This window comes from Dendrobates tinctorius, unplaced genomic scaffold (assembly GCF_039654945.1).
Source record: "Dendrobates tinctorius isolate UK_male_01 unplaced genomic scaffold, ASM3965494v1 ptg000036l, whole genome shotgun sequence".
NCBI lineage: Eukaryota > Metazoa > Chordata > Amphibia > Anura > Dendrobatidae > Dendrobates > Dendrobates tinctorius.
This window is the reverse complement of record NW_027361704.1, coordinates 13,102,865-13,125,596: the sequence shown is the minus strand read 5'-3', so window position 1 is coordinate 13,125,596 and position 22,732 is coordinate 13,102,865. Positions and strand designations below refer to the sequence as shown.

At 42.7% G+C, this 22,732-nt stretch overlaps 1 protein-coding gene across 1 annotated transcript in view; it reads left to right on the top strand.

Annotated features, from left to right (window-relative positions):
- The window catches only part of DOCK2 (dedicator of cytokinesis 2), a 1,017,649-nt gene that overhangs the window by 440,122 nt on the left and 554,795 nt on the right, over positions 1-22,732 (top strand). Inside the window, exon 25 of the mRNA XM_073573729.1 lies at positions 19,131-19,237. Coding sequence (XP_073429830.1) covers positions 19,131-19,237 — 107 coding nt within the window. The remainder of the gene's footprint in view (positions 1-19,130; positions 19,238-22,732) is intronic.

Below are 22,732 nucleotides of genomic sequence, written 5' to 3'. Positions count from 1 at the left end.
CAAGAACTGGGTCATCCATCACCTCCTCTTCAAAGTCATCTGCACCATGCTCTTTACCTTCCTCTGTGTCACCGTGTAAGGTGGTATAGTGTGCGGGAAGGGACACCTGAGTTTCATCAGGGTCAGATTCTGGCTCAATAGACTGCAAGGGCAATGTAGTGCTCTGGGTCGATGTACCAGCAGAATCATCTAGCAGTGGTTGTGCATCAGTGCACTCCATGTCAGATTCATCTTGGACTGGGGAATTCAGGATTTGACTGGATAACCCAGGCTTGGTATGTGAAAAGAGCTCCATAGAGTAATCTGAAGTGTGGGCTGCCGCATCCTTAACTTTTGGTGGGGGTGAAGGACACAAGGAAAGGTGTTTTTCCTGACCAGAACCCTGCACTGACGACTCCGTGCTTGCAGGTTTCGAACGTTCAGAAGAGGAGGCAATAGAGCTGGTGGCTGTTTCGGCAATGTACGCCAAATCCTGTTCCTGATGCTCCGGCTTTAAAAGTGGTTTTCCTACTCCAAGAAAAGGTAACCTTACAGGCCTTCTTGGGCCAGACAATGACGCAGGCTCAACACCTCCTGCCTTAGCTGCTATTGTGCTTTTGCCAGAACCAGCCAATGCACCACCACCATCAGTACCAGCTGCGCCCCCCTGCCCACGTCCGTGGCCTCTTCCACCATACTTCCTCCTGTTTGGGAAAATGTACCAAAAATACCAGAAGAGAGATGGTACTGTATGAGGAGCGTCCACCTGTGTAAGGTGTATTAAAAAAATTAAATCTACGTATATATTGCACAGTATGCATTTCACCGTAATTCAACAAGCAGATATACGGAACTGTATCAGAAGTGTACAGCTGTATACATTTTTTGTGTAACTGACAATATCCGTATGTGTATTTACGGAGTGTCACACAAACACATGCTTATAGATGTGACAGTAATGTGAACGGCAGATATACAATACTGTTTGAGAATCGGACAGCTCTATACGGTGTGTGTATGGAAAATTGTCAATCTCCGTCTATTTTTATACAGACTGACACACGCTGTCTAGTTTTGACCATAATCAAACAGCAGATATACGAAACTGTTTGAAAAGCGGACAGCTCTCTAAGGTGTAGGTCTGGAAAAATGGAAAATCTCCTCTGCTTGTTTTTCCAGAGTCACACACATAGCTTCTATTTACCGTGTACCGGCTGGTATCACTGACAGTGTGTGAGGAGCGTACACCGCTATATGGTGTGTGAAAAAATGAATGCTCAGTAACTCACCAGAACAGAGTGCTTTGAAAAAAGCAGTTTGAACAGCAGTGTGCACACAGCAATGCAGCTAGCAGGTAGCCTTAAAAGGCAACCTAATCACCACCAGTGCTGCTGCACACAACAAAAATCCCCCCCCTTTCACTGCACACTAACTGTACAGTGAAAAGCACTATCAGCAGAAGCAATTTTGTTTTTCTTCTTCCCTGCCTAACGCTCTCCCTATTCAGAATCAGCAGCAGCAGCACTTCTCCCTATTCTAAGATCGGCAGAAGTAAGATGGCGGTCGGCGGTAACAGCCTTTTATACCCACTGTGACGCCGCACAAAGTCAATCACTTCAATGCCCTTCTCTAAGATGGTGGTGGCCGCTGCCCATGTCATCGCGTTGCCCACATTGTGCGTCCTCCATAATTGGCTGAGAAAAGGTGCTGGAAGCATTATTTGAAACGTGACTTTGGCGCTCTCATCGGTGACCTCATGGCCGACCTCACGCTATGGACGGGTTTCGATCAGCGAAACCCGACTTTAGCTAAAGTCTGCTATTTTTGAATTTGACCAACCCGTTTCGCTCAACTATAGTCACTAGAGATTATCCAGTGTCCAGGGTAATCATTGAGACATTGAGACGCCCACTATTATTTCCAGCCATGACGTCCCTATAATCCCAGACTTGCCATACCCTGTTGTAATCAGCTAGGACTTTGAATGGTTTTGGGACCTTTGTGAGGAAAGCGGAGTGTCTGATTGCTCAGATAGGAGCCGGAATCACCTACGGTAGCTCCTCCGCAGCAGGAGGCTGTAGGGGGATGCATAAAGAGGAGGAGGTAGTGCCTTCTAAGGTCGATAGTCCGAAGTTAAGGGTTACCGGACGAAAGTGTGGGTCTGTTCAACTCTTAGACTTGGCAGAGGTGACCAAAAGTGTGACTGTTGAATACGAGGTAGCTTCAAGAGAGGGGTCCGACACCTGTTTAAGTGGGGCCTGCTGGTTCCGGGATGACAGACTGCGTAGTGGTGACTCCCATTCAGTGCCGTAAGGATGACCCGGGTATAAATGGCAAGTCTTACTCTCGTCTCTGAGGACAAGGTGGCCGCAGAAAGGCAGGACAGGCTACACCCTCTGAGAAGAGAGGGGTGAAGAAGAGACATGGTCATGGGCAAACAAGGTTAATGTCTTTGATATGGAGGTCCATTTACCACTGAAAAACCCCAGCACAGAGCTAGTCGATGACGTGAGGAAAAGGAAACTGACACATTGTGACAGTGGAAATCCATAAGCAGAGAGCGCAGGTGGAGGGAAAACCCATAAAGGTCATGGAGAGCACCCTGGTGGTTCATCCACCTCTGAGGTGGTGGAAGTTGATGACTGCGCCAAAACTCTGGAAGAGGAAGGGAAACTGTACTGAAGCATGACAGTAGGCTAGTAAGGGGCGAGAACTCCAGGAAACCTGAAGCTAGGGAGATGGAGTCTGGGAACGAGGACGTTGAATCTTCAGAAAGCCAAGCAGAGACCCTAGAAGCAGTTATAAGGTAAAGTGCTGCAGAATATATTGGCGCTATAGAAATAAAATTATTATTTAAATTATTATTATTGAAGGTAATGGAGGGAAGAACCAAGAGAAAGCGGAGCCTGCTGATGAAGGAACAGAGAAAACCAAAAACACAAAACAAAATATCCTGAAATAAGAAAGTAAAAAATAAATTGCAAAAATTGCATGAAGGTAGTAATAATAATAAGGGTATTTAGTTAACATAATTTTGATCAACATAAAGTAGAAGCCATCCCGCCACGTCATGGCAACCCTTGTGGGACAGTCCTAACTCTTGTATTTAAAACCTTTCCACTTGTCAAGTGAAGTAAATGTGAACAAGGACAGAGGGACTGAACCACCAGTAATAGTATAGGCCAGACAGGATGGATTTTCCAACTCAGAAACAGGGTGGTCACACCCTTATATGCACAATGAAACATATGAGAAACTGGGTCTGAGCAGAAAAAGTAAATTAATGTGCATGCAAATTGTAATTGCATATGAACACATGACCTTTACACAGAGAAAACCACAAGGGTTGCCGTGATGTGGCGGGATGGCTTCTACATTATTTTGATCAAAATTATGTTAACTAAATACCCTTATTATTATTACTACCTTCATGCAATTTTTGCAATTTATTTTTTACTTTTTTATTTCAGGATATTTGTTTTGTGTTTTGGTTTTCTCTGTGTAAAGATCATGTGTTCATATGCAATTACATTTTGCATGCACATTAATTTACTTTTTCTGCTCAGACCCAGTTTCTGATGAAGGAACTTGGTAGAACTCTGGAAGCGTCAGAGTGTGAGTGGGCAAGCTGCTCCATCTGAAAATATAATTAAAGAAGTTATGGTGCGACACGTGCTAGCCAAAAGGGAACAGGATCACAAAATAGAGATTCTTAAAGAAACACTACAAAAGTGTATCGAACGAGAAAAGGTCCTGGGACAAGTGGCTGAGCACAGAGAGCATGAGCTGGAGAAGTAAGTCTCTGAGCTCAGAGGTCACTTGTCAAACCATGAACAAAGCCATAATAGAATATATGGAAGTGCTCAGAGAAGGATTAAGAGGACTTCTACAAGAGAAAGAGATGGTGGTCACAAGCAGCAAGGCCAGAGTGGAAAGGAGGCGGAGCTGCAAATGCCTATCTTGGCGCGATGTCTTGAAGAGTGTGAAGCTCAGGGAGAGTTTGCGCTAAGAGCTGAACAAGGCAATCAAACGGTCGTGGCAGATGACTTGATGGACATGTCCAAGACAAAGCAGGCATCATCCATCCATGAAGAGGATGAGACCTCGCTCTTCAAGTGCGTGGTAGAGGTACCCGAGGACGTGTGGGAAGCTTGTGCCAGTGAGGCTTTGCATGAGGCCTTTAGAAAGGCAGTAGAAGCTTGTAGTGTGTACTGGGAGCCAGAGACTCAGCTGTTGGTTATATTGTTGACTAGGGAAGTCACAGTGAAGCGGGTGATTATCTTGAGCGACATGCACCTACACTGCCTCCGCACAAAACAGATGATCCTGTTGAAGAATAAGGAAGCTGCTCGACATTTGGAGCATGCAAGGAAAGCTTAAAGTCGGCTGGGGTTTGTGGAGGACATTGTTCAAGTGCCCAGAAGTCTGGTGAGGAAAGTCATTGGGAGACTTGGAAAAGTGATGCTGGAAATCTTGAATAAATCCTGTGTGGCAAGAGTGAGGATTCTGGCTGATGACGAAGACCAGGTAGCTGGTGAAGATGGGATGGTTCCATTCGTCATTGATGGATCAATTGAAAGCCTTAGGAATAGCCAAATGCTCCTTCAATATTGGGTGGCATACCTAAGGGAGATAGAGCAGCTCAGACTTAACAGACTGCAGATTAATAAACAGCTGCAGGAAATGGAAAGAAGATGGCGACCTCTTTCAACCCGAGGTATAGAGAGACGAATGGTTTCTCTAAAGACTAGAAGTACGCAATCTGAAGCATAGATAGAAGATCCTGTAGCGGACTTAGTGACAAAGGGTCACACTCAGACCAGACAATAGGCTCGACTGAGGGAGCAGAATCCTGCCGTGACCTGTGTGAGGTCAGGGTCATGTGATCTGTCAATGTGAGTTAGCAGTGGCTGGTGTCTTGGGAGAACAGGTACTCTCACATAGTTCTCAGAGGAGCTAGAGGACTGTACTATGGACACTGATGCTTTTTTTTGCCTGCTCTAAAGGCTGTTTTCCTTTTTTGTTGGTGCTTCCGGGTTTATGAAGCAAACAAACCAATATGGAATTTGAAAAAACGTGCCTCCTGTCTTCCTCCTATCGCACCTGAGTGAGTACAATCCCTACATTTATCAAAATGCATGGTTTACCTATCATTAATAAACAATTTCTATGATATTCAGTTGCATCGCTTGTCACTAAATTTAACCCCTTTCTGCCATCTGACGTACTATCCCATCCACGGTACCCAGGCCCGTAAGACCGGGGACAGGATAGTATGTCAGGGGGCGCCGATGATCGCAGCCAGGTGTCAGCTGATTATCACAGCTGACACCCGGCACTTTGTGTCAGGGGCGGTCACGGACCGCCCCGGCACATTAACCCCTGACACACTGCGATCAAACATGATCGCAGTGTACCGGGGAATTAGGGATGAATCGCGCAGGGAGAATCGCGCACCCTCGGAGCAGCGCGATGTGCTGCGCTGCTCCGAGGGTCTTCCTCCCTGCAGGCCCCGGGATCCAATATTTGGCCCGGGAGCCTTCGGGGCCCTGCAGGGAGGTGGCGGCTTCCTCAGTGCCTGCTAAGAGCAGGCACTGAAGAAGCCTGTGCAGCGCCTGTCAGATCGCTGATCTGACGCAGGGCACTGCAAAGTGTCAGATCAGCGATCTGACACTTTATTGTAATTTCCAACATTGGGACATTATAATAAATTGAAAAAAAAAAACAAGTGTAAAAATAATTTATAAAAAAAAATCCTAAATAAATAATAAAAGAAACCAAAAAAATCTGTTATGATTGGTTTTCTGTGTCTTAGCTTGGTTTTGTTTTCCTCCACGGTGACCCAGAGAGGTTGATAGCTACGCAGATTGCAGACCCCTGATCCTAACCACACAACTAACAGCAGCCGTGAAGCGTACCTACGATGATTCTACACGCCTCGTCACAGCCTGAGGACTAAATAAGCTTAAAGCAAGAAAAGGGGAAATCTAAACTGCCCCAGAGCAGACCCCAAAGGAATAGACAGCCCCCACACATGTATTGACGGTGAAACAAGATGAAAGCACAAACACAGGTAGGAAAGTAGGCTGAGCAAACGATGGGACCCACACTAACTAGAAAGGACAGGAAAGAAAAGACACTGTCTGCAATCACGCCAAAAAAACCCTTCAAAAATGTCCAACACTTCTGATAGCAAAAGAAAACCCTGAAGTCACTAGACTTCACCCACTATATCAGCACTCTGTCATATTCTGAGAACAGAGCAAAAAGAGGCCAATCTAATAAGGGACAAAAAGCAAACTGGCACATACAGTAACATAAGAGTGGAAATTCAGCACAGCCCCAGCCGGGGCTGGCTGACCACACAAAAAACTGAATAGACCAAACCAAATCAAATGTGAACATTAGCAGAGACAATTTAGCTTGAAAAGGCAGGAACTGAGCTGGAAACTAAGACCTCAGGAGGCAGGAAAAAATCACCAGCATGGGAATAGGGAGTCGGCTATCTTAAATCCAGTCTGACACTCCAGATGTCCAATCCTCATTATCAGGTGGCAGGTCTCTGTTAATTAGATCAGCTTCATTACCTCCTGCCACCACCAGAGGGAACTGTTGTGAGTTCATTCTCCCCTTCACCTTTGATGTCTGATGAACTCCCTCTGCTGGTAAAGAGAGGTAGTGAAATTGATTGGGATGGGAAGAACCTGTCATCTGAACAGGCGGAGTGTGATTGGACATCTGGAATTTCTGAGTGGATATAAGGCAGCCGACGCCCTGCAGGGCTGCTGGTGATCCTTTTTGCTCTGAGCTCTTGCATCCAGCTTGGTTCCTGGCTACTAAAAGCTAAGTTTTTGCCCTGCTGTTGTTCCATGAGATTTTGTCTGGTTTGCTTAGTGTTTGTGTTCAGCCAGTCCTGGTTGGGACTGGCTGAATTCCATCTTTGTCTCTGATCAGTTGATCTCTTTGCTCTGTTTTCAGAATATACCTGAGTGCTGATATAGTGATTTTGAAGTCTAGCGACTTCAGGGCCTTTTTCCCTATCAGACGGTTGGGACATTTTTGGTAGGGTTTCTTGCGGATTGCAGCCAGCATCTTTTCTGTCCTGTCCTATCTAGTTAGTTGGGCCCCATTGTTTGCTCAGCCTGTCTTTCTGTCTGTGTTTGTGTTTTCTTCTGTTTTTCACCGACAATACATGTTGGGGGCTGTCTATTGCTTTGGTGTCTGCTCTGGGGCAGTTTAGATTTCCCCTTTCCTTCTTTAGGCTTATGTAGTTATCTGGCTGTGACGAGGGGTCTAGGGCACCATAGGAACCCCCCATGGTTACTGTTAGTTGTGGTGTATAGGATCAGGGGTCTGCAATCCGATAGCTACCAACCTCTCTGGTTTTCTGGACTTAGCAGGTATTTTTGTTTTCACCTCCTTCGGTGACTCATTCATAACAGGGAGCCCGGAAAGAGAATTCACAACTCCTCTGTCAGCACAAACTATTCCCTCACCAGAAACCAGAGGCAGACCAGAAAATGAGTTCACAACAAAAATCCCTAATAAATTCTTTTTTTTTTTGGTAAATAAAAAACCCAAAAACAATAAAAATACACATATTTAGTATTGCCGCGTCCGTAACGACCCGCCCTATAAAACTGTCTCACTAGTTAACCCCTTTAGTGAACTCCTTAACAAAAAAAAACTTGGCAAAAACATTGCTTTATCATCATACCACCGAACAAAAAATGCAATAACGCGCAATCAAAAAGCCTGTGGTGCAGTGACCGCTGTGTCCGCTAAGGGGCGCTGTGTGGGTGTCCAAGGACAGCCGTATAAGCATTTCCATTGCCCTGATAGGTGTAGGATACTGAAAAATCATAATGATCAGCAGAGGTACTGCTGAGTAGTACGTTCCGTTACAGTGTGTCAGGGAAGTCTGTGTGGCTGTATGCAATAGGACCTTGGGTGAGGTCATAGCCATGTGATCACCTGTGGGTGTGGTTATGGACCATATAAGGTACCTGAGGTCTGGTCACAGTGGGTGAATGCTGGGACCTGACTGGTCCTGTTTGGAAGGTCCCGTGAGGAGAAGGATCTCCTCACTAACAGCACGTGTGGACGCTGTGACGAATGGCGATGTGTGCCTGACAGTTCCCAGGGAGAGGGAAGGAACGTTTGCAGTGTAAAGCAGCATGCATGGTAACCCGGAGATGGGACTGCTACTGAGAGACTGTATAGCCTGCTGGCTAGATGAAGCACAGCCTGTGTGACTAGGAAGGCTATAGGGGAGCAGAGCTCCAGTGTGAAGATACCCTGCTGTCTGCTATAAGACTGTTGCATATTACTGCTGGAGGTTTGTGAAGGATGAATAAACCTCAAGGACTATGATTTGTTGGAAAATCCTGTGCCGGATGTGTTTTTTGATCGCTGCAAGCGAGAACCCCCTACTTATATGACAACGCTACCTCACAAGACGCATATAAATAAACATGGCACTGCTGAAAATGTCATCAGCAAAAAAATAAAGTTATAGCTCGCAGAATAAAGTGATGCAAAATAATTATTTTTTATATAAAATTTTTTTATTGCATAAAAGCACCAAAACATAAAAATAGACATAAATGACGTATCACTGTAATCATACTGACCCGAAGAATAAAACCGCTTTATCAATTTTACCACACGCGGAATGGTGTAAATGCACCCCCCCAACAGAAATTCATGAAATGCTGGTTTTTGCTCATTCTGTGTCCCAAATATCAGAATAAAAAGTGATCAAAAAATGTCACCTGCCCGAAAATAGTACCAATAAAAACGTCAACTCGTCCCACAAAAAATAAGACCTCCCATGACTCTGTGGGTCAAAATATGGAAAAATTATAGCTCTCAAAATGTGATGATGCAAAAACTATTTTTACAATAAAAAGCGTCTTTTAGCGTGTGACAGCTGCCAAACATAAAAACCCGCTAAAAAAGTAAATCAAACCCCCTTTTATCACACCCTTAGTTAAAGAAAAATAATATAATTAAAAAAAAAGTATTTATTTCCATTTTCCCGTTAGGGGTGGGTTGGGGTTAGGGCTGGAGTTAGAATTGGGGGTTTCCACTGTTTGGGCACATCAGTCGCTCTCCAAATGCAACATGGCGTCTGATGTTAATTCCAGCCAATTCTGTGTTGAAAAAGTCAAACGGTGTTCCTTCCCTTCCAAGCTCTGCCATGCATCCAAACAGTGGTTTAGCCCCACATATGGGGTATCAGCCTACTCTGGACCCCAAAAGTTGTTGTGCAATTTGTCCTATTTCTCCTGTTACCCTTAGGAGAATAAAAAAATTGAGTGTGAAAATATCAATTTTTGTGGAAAAAAAAAGTTTTTTTTATTTTTATGGCTCTATGTTATAAACTTCTGTGAAACACTTGGGGGTTCAAAGTGCTCACCACACATCTAGAAAAGTTCTTTAGGGGGTCTAGTTTCCAAAATGGGGTCACTTGTGGGGGGTTTACACAGTTTAGGCACATCAGGGGCTCTCCAAAGGCAACATGACACCCGCAGATCATTCTATCAAAGTCTGCATTCCAAAACGTCACTACTTCCCTTCCGAGCCCTGACGTGTGCCCATACAGTAGTTTTCTCCCACATATGGGATATCAGCGTACTTAGGACAAATTGGACAATACATTTTGCGGTCCAATTTCTCCTGTTACCCTTGGAAAATAAAAAAATTGGTGACTAAAAGATCTTGTTTGTGGAAAAAATATGATTTTTTTATTTTCATGCCCGGGCGTTATAAACTTCTGTGAAGCACTTGGGGGTTCAAAGTGCTCAACACAAATCTAGATAAGTTCCTTGGGGGTCTAGTTTCCAAAATGGTGTCATTTGTACGGCTGTACATTATAAACTTCTGTGAAGCACTTGGGGGTTCAAAGTGCTCAACACAAATCTAGATAAGTTCCTTGGGGGGTCTAATTTCCAAAATGGTGTCATTTGTGGGGGGTTTCCATTGTTTAGGCACATCAGGGGTTTTCCAAACGTGACATGGCATCCGATCTCAATTCCAGCCAAAAAAGTCAAATGGCGCTGCTTCCCTTCCGAGTTCTGCCATGTGCCCAAATAGTCATTTACCCCCACATATGGGGTAGCAGCGTACTCAGGACAAATTGCACAATAACTTTTGGGGTCCTGTTATCCTTGGTAAAATAAAAATTGGGGTTGAAAAGATCATTTTTGTGGAAAAAATATGATTTTCTAATTGTACGGCTGTACGATATAAACTTCTGTGAAACCCTTGGGGGTTCAAAGTTTTCACCACATATCTAGATAAGTTCCTTGGGGGGTCTAGTTTCCAAAAATGGGGTCAATAGTGGGAGGTTTCCACTGTTTAAGCATATCAGGGGCTCTCCAAATGTGACATGGCGTCCGATCTGAATTCCAGCCACTTTTGTGTTGAAAAAGTCAAACGGCGCTTCTTCCCTTCTGAGCTCTGCCATGTGCCGAAACAGTGGTTCCCCCCCCTCAAATATCAGGTATCAGCGTACTCAGGACAAATTGAACAATAACTTTTGCAGTCCAATTTCTCCTGTTACCCTTGGTAAAATAAAAAAAATAATTGGACCTGAAGTAATTTTTTTTTTTAAACATTCAAAAAATTCCTGTGAAGCACCTAAAGGGTTAATAAACTTCTTGAATGTGGTTTTGAGCACCTTCAGGGGTGCAGTTTTTAGAATAGAAGATACCTAAAAGTGACACCATCATATAGACCCCTCAAAGTGATGTGGTCCCTAAAACAAAATGGTGTTGTAAAAATGAGAAATTGCTGGTTAGCTTTTAACCCTAATAAATTCCTAGAAAAAAAAATTGGTTCCAAAATTGTGCTGATGTAAAGTAAACATGTGGGAAATGTTACTTATTAAGTTTTTTGTGTACCATATCTCTGTGATTTAAGGGCATAAAAATTCAAAGTTGGAAAATTGCTGAATTTTCTAAATTTTTGCCAAATTTCCATTTTTTTCACAAATAAACGCAAGTTATATGAATGAAATTTTACCACTAACATGAAGTACAATATGTCACGAGAAAACAATGTCAGAATCGCCAAGATCTGTTGTGAATTCGCTTTCTGGCCTACCTCTGGTTACTAGTGAAGGTAGTGGAGCTGGTTATATTGACAAAGGGGTCGTGAGTTCTCTTTCCGGGCTCCCTCTGGTGGTTACTGGAGGTAATGGAGCTGATCTAATTAACTGAGGCCTGCCACCGGATAATGAGGAGGATGACTGGAGATCTGGAGTGTCTGACTGGATTTAAGACAGCCAACTCCCTCTATCCCTGCTGGTGATTTTTTCCTGCCTCCTGAGGTCTTAGTTTCCAGCTCAGTCCCTGCATGCTCAGCTTAGTGTTCTTTTGCTATTATTCACATTTGATCTGGTTTTGTCTATTTCAGTTTTGTGTGGTCAGCCAGCTCCAGCTGGGGCTGTGCTGAATTTCCATCCTTATGTTACTGCTTGTGCCAGTTTGTTTTTGTCCCTTATTAGATTGGCCTCTTTTTGCTCTGCTTTCAGAATATACCAGAGTGCTGATATAGTGGGCGAAGTCTAGTGACTTCAGTATTTTTCTATCAGACGTGTTGGGCATTTTTTGCAGGGTTTTTTGCATGATTGCAGACAGTCTTTCCTTTCCTGTCCTGTCTAGTTAGTGTGGACCCCATCATTTTCTCATGCTATTTTCCTACCTGCATTTGTGTTTTCATCTTGTCTCACCGACAATATATGTTTTGGGGCTATCTATTCCTTTGAGGTCTGCTCTGGGGCAGTTTAGATTTCCCCTTTCTTGCTTTAGGCTTATTTAGTTGTCCGGCTGTGTCGAGGCATCTAGGATCATCATAGGTACGCTCCACGGCTACTGCTAGTTGTGTGGATAGGAACAGGGGTCTGCAATCCACTTAGTTACCAACCTCTCTGGTTTTCTGTGGCTTAGCTTGGTGTTGCTTTCCTCCTTGGTTACCCAATCATAACAGAGATCCATGGAAGCGTTCCAGAGTTATTACCTCATAAAAGGACAGTGGTCAGAATTGTAAAAATTGGTCCGGTCATTAACGTGCGAACCACCCTTGGCAGTAAAGGGATTAAGTTTACATTTGGTAGCTGCAAATAGCATTGATTTATACCATCAAACCTACTTGTCCAGTATCAACTGGGAAAATTGTCTACTTCATAAAGTACATATTCAAGTAGCAATGTCTAAACCTGAACATTTATTTAATTAATTTTTCATTATGAATTAATGTATCTTTGGTGTTTCTATTTATTAAGATGATGAATTAATGTGTCTTTATTAGAAATGGATGAACCCGAACAGTAAAGTTCAGTGTCTGTACTGAACACCTACTGTTAAGGCACAGATCCTGAACACAGACTTCACCAGGAAGTCCATTTTAATGTTCGGAATTGGCCCCTGAGCACCGGTTGTTTCTCGTGCTATCATGTGCCTGACAGCGTGAGAAACACTGGTGGCTCTGATCTGCGGTAAAATCATTTCCACCAGTCAGAGAGCTGTGGTTCACATGCTGTCAGATGATAGCGTGAGTCCGCAGCTGTGACCAGAGATAAAAAGTTTGCCTCTGGCCACTGGCTTCAGCTGATGGGACTATTTGTCCCATCATCCTGCACCTGCTGCCATTAATAACAGTGAGAGCAGGCGTTGCTGATGGGAATATTCATCAGACAGAGCCTGCGCTATAAATAAATAATGATTAAAAAATGGCTTTCATCCTCTGTATTTTTGATAACTAGCCAGGCAAAACTGACAGCTGTGGGCTGCAATCCTCAGCGGTCAGCAATAGCAAGGCTGGTTAGATAAAGAGGTATGCACATTGTTTTTTTTTTAATTATTTAAATGAATAATTTAAAAGAATGGTGTGGCGTCCCCCCATTTTTGGCAACCAGTCAAGCTAAAGCAGACAGATGGGGGCTGGTATACTACAGCTGGTAAGGGGTCAAGGATATTGCCCCCTCCCCTAGACTAAAAATAGCAGCCCATAGCTGCCCAGAAAAGGCGCATCTATTAAATGTGCTAATTTTTGCACTTTCCACTTGCCTTGTGGCATTGACAAGTGGGGTTCATATTTGAGGGGTTGCTGTCACCTTTGTATTGTCCGGTGACATCAAGCCCACAGCTTTGTAATGGAATAGCATCTATAAGATGCCTCTCCATCACTAATCCTTAAGTTATATTGTAAATAAACACACAACCAGTATAAAGTCTTTTATTTGAAATAAAAAAACAGATTTGTTTGTAATAATAAACACAGTTATACTCACCTAACACCCATTCAACTGAAACCATGGTCTCCTTTAAAAAACAAAAATAAAAAACAACCATATCCCTCACTTGTCCGTCGTTCTGTCCTATGCTGTAATATATGTCTGAGGATAATCAGTTTTCAACCTGTATGGTGCCAATATGTGACCATTCAGGCTAAGAACCACTGAGGAATGAGATTCTGCGAGCTTAGCCTCCGTGACGTCATCGAGGTTACCACAGGTCACGGAGGCTGCATTCCCAGGCGGGCCTCTGAACTGGTGTGACTTCGGAGAGGTTACCACTCGCACAGTGAGAAAAAGTCTCATGGTGCATCGCTGAGTTGAATGCAGTTCACCATGAGATCTGAGGTTGGTTGAGGAGTTATGTTTTGCACGTCGAGTTGACATTTTTATTGATACCATTTTGGGGTATATACGATGTTTTCATTGCCTGTTATTTCGTTTTATTGCAATGTTCTTGCTGTTTGATTTTTTTTCTTGTTACTCTGTTTACCGATTGGATTAACTTAGTTCATATTTTGATAGATCGGTCATTTCTGAATGCAGTGACATCAAACATATATTTTTTATTACTTTTTTTTATTTTTTTTGAATGGGGAAAAAGGTCATCATTTGAACTTTTATATTTTTAAAAAATTTTAAGTATTTTTTAAAACATTTGTTTTCTACTTTTTTCTTGCTTCAGTATTCCTCTTAGGAGACTTGCAGCTGCGATCATCTGATTGCCTGTGCTACACAAAGTAGGCTATGATAGGAGTTCTGCAATGACAAGCATGGGGGTCTCCTGCAGACTCCCAGCTGTCATGATAACCCATCTGAGCCCTGTGATCAAGTTACAGGGGTGCCAATTATTGGGTCTTATGAGGCACATCTGATTTGTACTAGTTAAATGCCGCTGTCAGAGATTGACAGTGGCATTTAACATGTTAACAGCTGCAGGTGGATGATGATTCCACCTGTGGCTGTTAGAGGCTGATCAAATCAGCTGTCATGTGCCAGGAAAGATGCAGGCTCAGTGCTAGGGCCCGCATCAAATGCATGAACATGATCTATGACATACCTGTACGTCAAAAGCCGTGAAGGGGTTAATATTTGAATAAATGTTTTAATTATCCATCATGGACACCCCAGGCAGACATATCTGAGATATACTGCAGCAACAGCACAACACAGAGTGCAGTATTAAATCACACAATACTAGTTTTGCTACTTAAAATCCTATCGTGATTCCATTGCGTGTGTGTCACAAAAAGTGTGTTTCCTGCACTTCAAAGCCACATTTCTTTTAACATCCAAAACAAAAATTTCCATAACCTGGAAATGTAATTATCTCAAAAAATGTGCTTATGAAAAAATTATTTATTATTAGACCTATACACATGCCACCTGATTACAGCTGCCTTGCAGGTGCTTGCTTTTAGAATGTGAATCTACCTTGCTTTTCTTGTCTCACCCTAATTTGTAAAGGCAAGTGACCATGTTTTTTTTAAATCTTTCTTTTTAAAAAGGTCGCATTCTTATTTGAACACATGTTTTACTTATCCATCAGGGACACCACAGGCAGACAGGTTTCACATCAGATGCCAGTCTAAGCATGCTGCCCAGCACCAACATTGGATGTTTTGTCAATGAGGCATTTTTTATTGATAACATTCAATGCTGACTCATTGTGTCTCCTTCATGGGTTGAAGGTAGAAGGTTTGTCAGAAGCCTATTATACTGTGGAAATTGATGCCACTTCAGTGATGTCTGGCAAATATTTTTTGAAATGTGGAGACTCCAAGTTCGCTCTCCATCTGGTGTGTTGCCTGTGTAAGTAGGGCTCCCAGACAGGCAGGTCTTCACTTATTTTCGGTCAACTACCTGTGTTACTTTTCTTACATTTCTTTTCCAATATTACTGTATGAAACTGATGTTTGTGCGATCAGAGTGTGGCTTAAAGAAAAAAAAATTGGAGGTGTTGCATGAGGTATCAGGTTTCCCAGCTAAGAAGACTTACACCTCTCCCTTAACCACCAGGTCCTCAATGAAACTTTAATTCCAAGCTGTAAATGCTGGACCAGATCCTGATACTTCATGCATGGGCCATGGCTGACTGCTTCTGTGCCATTATAAAAGGTTCTACAGTGGGTCAAATGATCAGTCAACAACCTATGTTATTTTATCTTACATTTTTCTACCGTCAGCACTGTATGAAACTGATGTTTATGTCATTTGAGTGTGGTTGGAATTAAAAAAAAAAAATGCAAATTTGGAGCTGTTGCATGAGGTATGAGGTCTCTCAGCTAAGAAGGCTTACACCACTCCCTTAACCATCAGGTCCTCATTGAAACTTCAATTCCAAGCTGTAAATGCTGGGCCGGACCCTGACACCTCATGCATGGCCCATGGCTGACTACTGCTGTGCCATTTGCAAATTTCTACTGTGGGTCAATTGATGCCACATTTTATGGTATCTGCCCCTAATTTTGGCTGTTTGGGAAGCTTTTTTTGTCACCACTTAAGGTGTTGTGTATATGCTTGGTTTGGCCTCCCATTGAATCTAATGAGGTTCATGTACATTCATCTAAGGCCGGGGTCACACTAGCGAGGAATACGGCCGAGTGAGAGGCGCTAAAAGCACGCATTAGACACGGACCAATGATTCTCTATGGGGTCCCTCGCACCAGCCGTATATTTCTCGTCCGTATTCTACGCTCCGTGCCAGCATGCTGCGATTGTCAGCGTACTACGGCCGTAGTACGCCAATGCAAGTCTATGGGTGTGCAAAAAATACGGTTTACACACGGACCACACATGTGACTTGCGAGAAATATGCACCCGGTGTCTTTTAGCAAAGCCGGCAATTCAGTGAGCTATACAGTAAACTCACACTAACAGGTTTAAGAAAGAATAGATATAGACACATATATATACTGTGTATATATATATATATATATATACAGTGGGGCAAAAAAGTATTTAGTCAGTCAGCAATAGTGCAAGTTGCACCACTTAAAAAGATGAGAGGCGTCTGTAATTTACATCATAGGTAGACCTCAACTATGGGAGACAAACTGAGAAAAAAAAATCCAGAAAATCACATTGTCTGTTTTTTTTTCATTTTATTTGCATATTATGGTGGAAAATAAGTATTTGGTCAGAAACAAAATTTCATCTCAATACTTTGTGATATATCCTTTGTTGGCAATGACAGAGGTCAAACGTTTTCTGTAAGTCTTCACAAGGTTGCCACACACTGTTGTTGGTATGTTGGCCCATTCCTCCATGCAGATCTCCTCTAGAGCAGTGATGTTTTTGGCTTTTTGCTTGGCAACACGGACTTTCAACTCCCTCCAAAGGTTTTCTATAGAGTTGAGATCTGGAGACTGGCTAGGCCACTCCAGGACCTTGAAATGCTTCTTACGAAGCCACTCCTTCGTTGCCCTGGCGGTGTGCTTTGGATCATTGTCATGTTGAAAGACCCAGCCACATTTCATCTTCAATGCCCTTGCTGATGGAAGGAGGTTTGCACTCAAAATCTCACGATACATGGCCCCATTCATTCTTTCATGTACCCGGATAAGTCGTCCTGGCCCCTTTGCAGAGAAACAGCCCCAAAGCATGATGTTTCCACCACCATGCTTTACAGTAGGTATGGTGTTTGATGGATGCAACTCAGTATTCTTTTTCCTCCAAACACGACAAGTTGTGTTTCTACCAAACAGTTCCAGTTTGGTTTCATCAGACCATAGGACATTCTCCCAAAACTCCTCTGGATCATCCAAATGCTCTCTAGCAAACTTCAGACGGGCCCGGACATGTACAGGCTTAAGCAGTGGGACACGTCTGGCACTGCAGGATCTGAGTCCATGGTGGCGTAGTGTGTTACTTATGGTAGGCCTTGTTACATTGGTCCCAGCTCTCTGCAGTTCATTCACTAGGTCCCCCCGCATGGTTCTGGGATTTTTGCTCACCGTTCTTGTGATCATTCTGACCCCACGGGGTGGGATTTTGCGTGGAGCACCAGATCGAGGGAGATTATCAGTGGTCTTGTATGTCTTCCATTTTCTAATTATTGCTCCCACAGTTGATTTCTTCACTCCAAGCTGGTTGGCTATTGCAGATTCAGTCTTCCCAGCCTGGTGCAGGGCTACAATTTTGTTTCTGGTGTCCTTTGACAGCTCTTTGGTCTTCACCATAGTGGAGTTTGGAGTCAGACTGTTTGAGGGTGTGCACAGGTGTCTTTTTATACTGATAACAAGTTTAAACAGGTGCCATTACTACAAGTAATGAGTGGAGGAAAGAGGAGACTCTTAAAGAAGAAGTTACAGGTCTGTGAGAGCCAGAAATCTTGATTGCTTGTTTCTGACCAAATACTTATTTTCCACCATAATATGCAAATAAAATGAAAAAAAACAGACAATGTGATTTTCTGGATTTTTTTTTCTCAGTTTGTCTCCCATAGTTGAGGTCTACCTATGATGTAAATTACAGACGCCTCTCATCTTTTTAAGTGGTGGAACTTGCACTATTGCTGACTGACTAAATACTTTTTTGCCCCACTGTGTGTATATATATAATATACACTCACTGGCCACTTTATTAGGTACACCATGCTAGTAACGGGTTGGACCCCCTTTTGCCTTCAGAACTGCCTCAATTCTTCATGGCAGAGATTCAACAAGGTGCTGGAAGCATTCCTCAGAGATTTTGGACCATATTGACATGATGGCATCACACAGTTGGCGCAGATTTGTCGGCTGCACATCCCTGATGCGAATCTCCCGTTCCACCACATCCCAAAGATGCTCTATTGGATTGAGATCTGGTGACTGAGGAGGCCATTTGAGTACAGTGAACTCATTGTCATGTTCAAGAAACCAATCTGAGATGATTCGAGCTTTATGACATGGCGCATTATCCTGCTGAAAGTAGCCATCAGATGCCTGTTCTTAGCTGAGAGGAGTGGTACCCAGTGTGGTCTTCTGCTGCTGTAGCCCATCTGCCTCAAAGTTCGACGCACTGTGCGTTCAGAGATGCTCTCCTGCCTACCTTGGTTGTAACGGGTGGCAATTTGAGTCACTGTTGCCTTTCTATCAGCTCGAACCAGTATGCCCATTCTCCTCTGACCTCTGGCATCAACAAGGCATTTCCGGCCACAGAACTGCCGCTCACTGGATTTTTTTTCTTTTTCGGACCATTCTCTGTAAACCCTAGAGATGGTTGTGCGTGAAAATCCCAGTAGATCAGCAGTTTCTGAAATACTCAGACCAGCCCTTCTGGCACCAACAATCATGCCACGTTCAAAGGCACTCAAATCACCTTTCTTCCCCATACTGATGCTCGGTTTGAACTGCAGGAGATTGTCTTGACCATGTCTACATGCCTAAATGCACTGAGTTGCCGCCATGTGATTGGCTGATTAGAAATTAAGTCTTAACACACAGTTGGACAGGTGTACCTAATAAAGTGGCCAGTGAGTGTGTATGTGTATATATATATATATATATATATATATATATATATATATGTGTGTATTCTATGTGTCTATATCTATTCTTTGGTTTCTGTTTAGAAACCCTGTCATAGGGCTCCATTATATGTCCATTTTGCAAGCCTGCAAGAAAATCTCGCCATACGGATGCTTACATGCTCAAAATACGCGACCACACCTTGATTACGGATGACATACGGAGCACTGTTTAGGGGCCATTCATCCGTATTACGCATGTAAAATACTGACCGTATTTTGCGTCGGTTAGTGTGACCCCAGCCTAACTGTTCATCAAACATGTTCGGCGAACATACAAATATTATTAATAACCTTATAATACATATTGGTAAGCATTAATTATTCTTCTTATTGTAGTCAACTACTGCATGAGTTTTACACATGCATTCCTCCCGAGAGACTCCAGCAGCAAAAAGTACAGTCTATGAATGAAATTATTGGCAGTAACCTGTTCAAGAAGCAAGGTAAGATATTATGCGTACTCAATAAGCTCAGGATGTCTGTATTATAGAAGCGTATATAAACATGTAAATAAATATATATACATTTATATTATTATTGAGTATATACAGTATGAGTGTATATGTGTATATGTATATTTGTATATATGTGTGTGTATGTATGTGTATATACAGTATGTGTATATACTGTATATACAGTGGGTACAGAAAATATTCAGACCCCTTTAAATTTTTCACTCTTTTTTGAATTTACCAAATGGCTGCAATGAAACAAAGTTAATTTTTTCCTCATTAATGTACACTCTGCACCTCATAAATGTAGAAATGTTTGCAAATTTATTAAAAAAGAAAAACTGAAATATTTTGTATATATATTGTAGAGATCTGTGCTCACTTGGCTGCGGTTCAGATAGACGCAGAAAGCGATGTTGCTGAAATGTCCAAGCAAGTTTATTAAACCTGCATTAACTGCTCTGGATAGAAAAACCAAAGCCTTTTCTGGCACAAAGTGAAAATAAACAGGAAACAAGTAGTTCATATAGAACTGCGGGTCCGCCTGCTCAGGTCAGAGTCTTTAGCACACACGCTGGAGGTCTCCACACCTTCAACCACAGACACTAAATGAGAGACTTGGCCTCCATTTTATCTGCCAATCCACACCCATGGGGTTGGGATATGTGAGCAGTCATTCCCACCCATCTCTTATGACTGCTCGTAAAAGTACTCTCTCAGCACTATATGTGCTGGAGAATGCTTCCGAACTCACATCACCGCAGCTAATAGCTGCAATGACACATATCTCCCCTCAAGGACTCGTCTGGCAGCCAACTTAATATATATACACTACTGTTCAAAAGTTTGGGGTCACCCAGACAATTTTGTGTTTTCCATGAAAACTCACACTTTTATTAATCAAATGAGTTGCCAAAGGAATTAAAAATCTTTTTTTCGAACCTTGTCAATGCCTGGTCTAGATTTTAATTTGAAATAATTATTTTCTCCTTCAAACTATGCCTTCGTCAAAGAATGATCCCTTTGCAGCAAATACAGCATTGCAGACCTTTGACATATTAGCAGTTATTTTTCTGAGGTAATCTGGAGAAAATTCACCCCATGCTTCCAGAAGCCCCCCCCCCCCCAAGTTAGTTTGGCTCGATGGACACTTTTTGCATATCATACGGTCAAGCTGCTCCCACAACAGCTCAATGGGGTTGAGATCTGGTGACTGCGCTGGCCACTCCATTACAGATAGAATACTAGCTGCCTGCTTGTTCCCTAAATAGTTCTTGCATAATTTGGAGGTGTGTTTTGGGTCATTGTCCTGTTGTAGGATGAAATTGGCTCCAATCAAGCGCTGTCCACAGGGTATGGCATGGTGTTGCAAAATAGAGTAATAGATTTCCTTATTCAAAATCCCTTCTACCTTGTACAAATCTTCCACTTTACCAGCACCAAAGGAACTCCAGACCATCACATTACTTCCACCATGCTTGACAGATGACGTCAGGCACTCTTCCAGCATCTTTTCAGTTGTTCTGCGTCTCACAAATGTTCTTCTGTGTGATCCAAACACCTCAAACTTGGATTTGTCTGTCCACTTTTTTCCAATCTTTCTCTGTTCAATCTCTGTGTTCTTTTGCCCATATCAATCTTTTCCTTTTATTAGTCATTCTCATATATGGCTTTTTCTTTACCACTCTGCCCTGAAGGCCAGCACCCCACAGTCGCCTCTTCACTGTATGCTGACACTGGCATTTTGTGAGTACTATTTAATGAAGCTGCCAGTTGAGGACCTGTGAGGCGTCCATTTCTCAAACTGCAGACTCTAATGTACTTGTCTTGTTGCTCAGTTGTACAGCGGGGCCTCCCACTTCTTTCTACTCTGGTTAGAGCCTGTTTGTGCTCTCCTCTGAAGGGAGTAATACATACCGTTGTAGGAAATCTTCAGTTTCTTGGCAATTTCTCACATGGAATAGCCTTCATTTCTAAGAGCAAGAATAGACTATCGAGTTTCACATGAAAGTTATTTTTTTTGGCCATTTTGAGAGTTTAATGGAACCCACAAATGCAAAGCTCCAGATTCTCATCTAGCTCAAAGGAAGGTCAGGTTTATAACTTCTCTAATCAGCCAAACTGTTTTCAGCTGTGCTAACATACTTGCACAAGGGTTTTCAAGGGTATTATAACCATCCATTAGCCTTCTTACACAGTTAGCAAACACAAAGTGCCATAAGAACACTGGAGTGATGGTTGTTGGAAATGGGCCTCTACACACCTATGAAGATATTGCATCACAAACCAGACATTTACAGCTAGAATAGTCATTTACCACATTAACAATGTATAGAGTGTATTTCTGAATCATTCAATGTTAACTTGATTGGACAAAACTGTGCTTTTCTTTCAAAAAATAAGGAAATTTCTAAGTGACCCTAAACTTTTGAATGGTAGTGTGTGTGTGTGTATATATATATATATATATATATATATATATATATATATATATATATATATATATATATATATGCTGTGTGTGTGTATATATATATATATATATATATATATTCTAGACTGTGATTTGCTGAATAACTGCAGAACTGAAGATAGATGTTTCATTAATAATTATCTCTGGAAGCACATTCTCCAGGAGACCTATTCCCTTTAAAATTGTGCATGTCTGTTTACTAGTCCAATTTGACACTCATGCATGCCAGACCAACAAAACAGCGTGTTTTTGCATTATGATTTTGGTTCTGGCTGCTGATAAATGTTTTGCAGTATTCATTCTCTTCAACACCAAAATAAGCCATGAATGTTCAGGATCAAATAGACTAGGAACTAAAGCTCCCCATCAGCATATGAAGCAACATAATCTCATTTGGAAAAAACTGGAAGCTATCTGCCTGCCGCTTCTTTGTGCTTTTCTTTCTGGTAGGCAGGCTATATCCTCTAGTAGTCCCTAATGCCCCTCCGGTCAGCTCCGCCTACATCAGCATGTGGCCTGCGTACCCTATCTTTAATATTAGGTACGCAGGCCATGCGGATGTATGCAGATGACGCGGCATGCATCGTTTTGACAGTGCGGCGACCGCAACAAAATGCAACTCGCTGCGTTCGCAATAATGATGGGCAAAACGACAGTTGGGCAAAGCATACTGCGTACGCGTGGGAGGACATTTTTGCGTGCACACATGCGGCAACTCTACGGAATCTGTGATATTCACATATCCCAATACGTACAGCAAGCCGAGGAGGGGGGGAGAAAAGGAGAATAAGCCCCGCCCATCAGACTGGACCTCGGAGATTTACATACATCACAGGAGAGCTAAAAATGGTATTTATTCATCAAAGGTAGGGAATCAGGGGGTATCAAAAGTACTGCTATAATGCCCCCAGCCACCTCTCTCCCCTCCTCTTTGCCCGCCCCTTGCCTGTCCCCCCAACAGCAGTATCCACAACTCCCTCCATAGACAAGGCTGGATCGATTCACATGTGCCG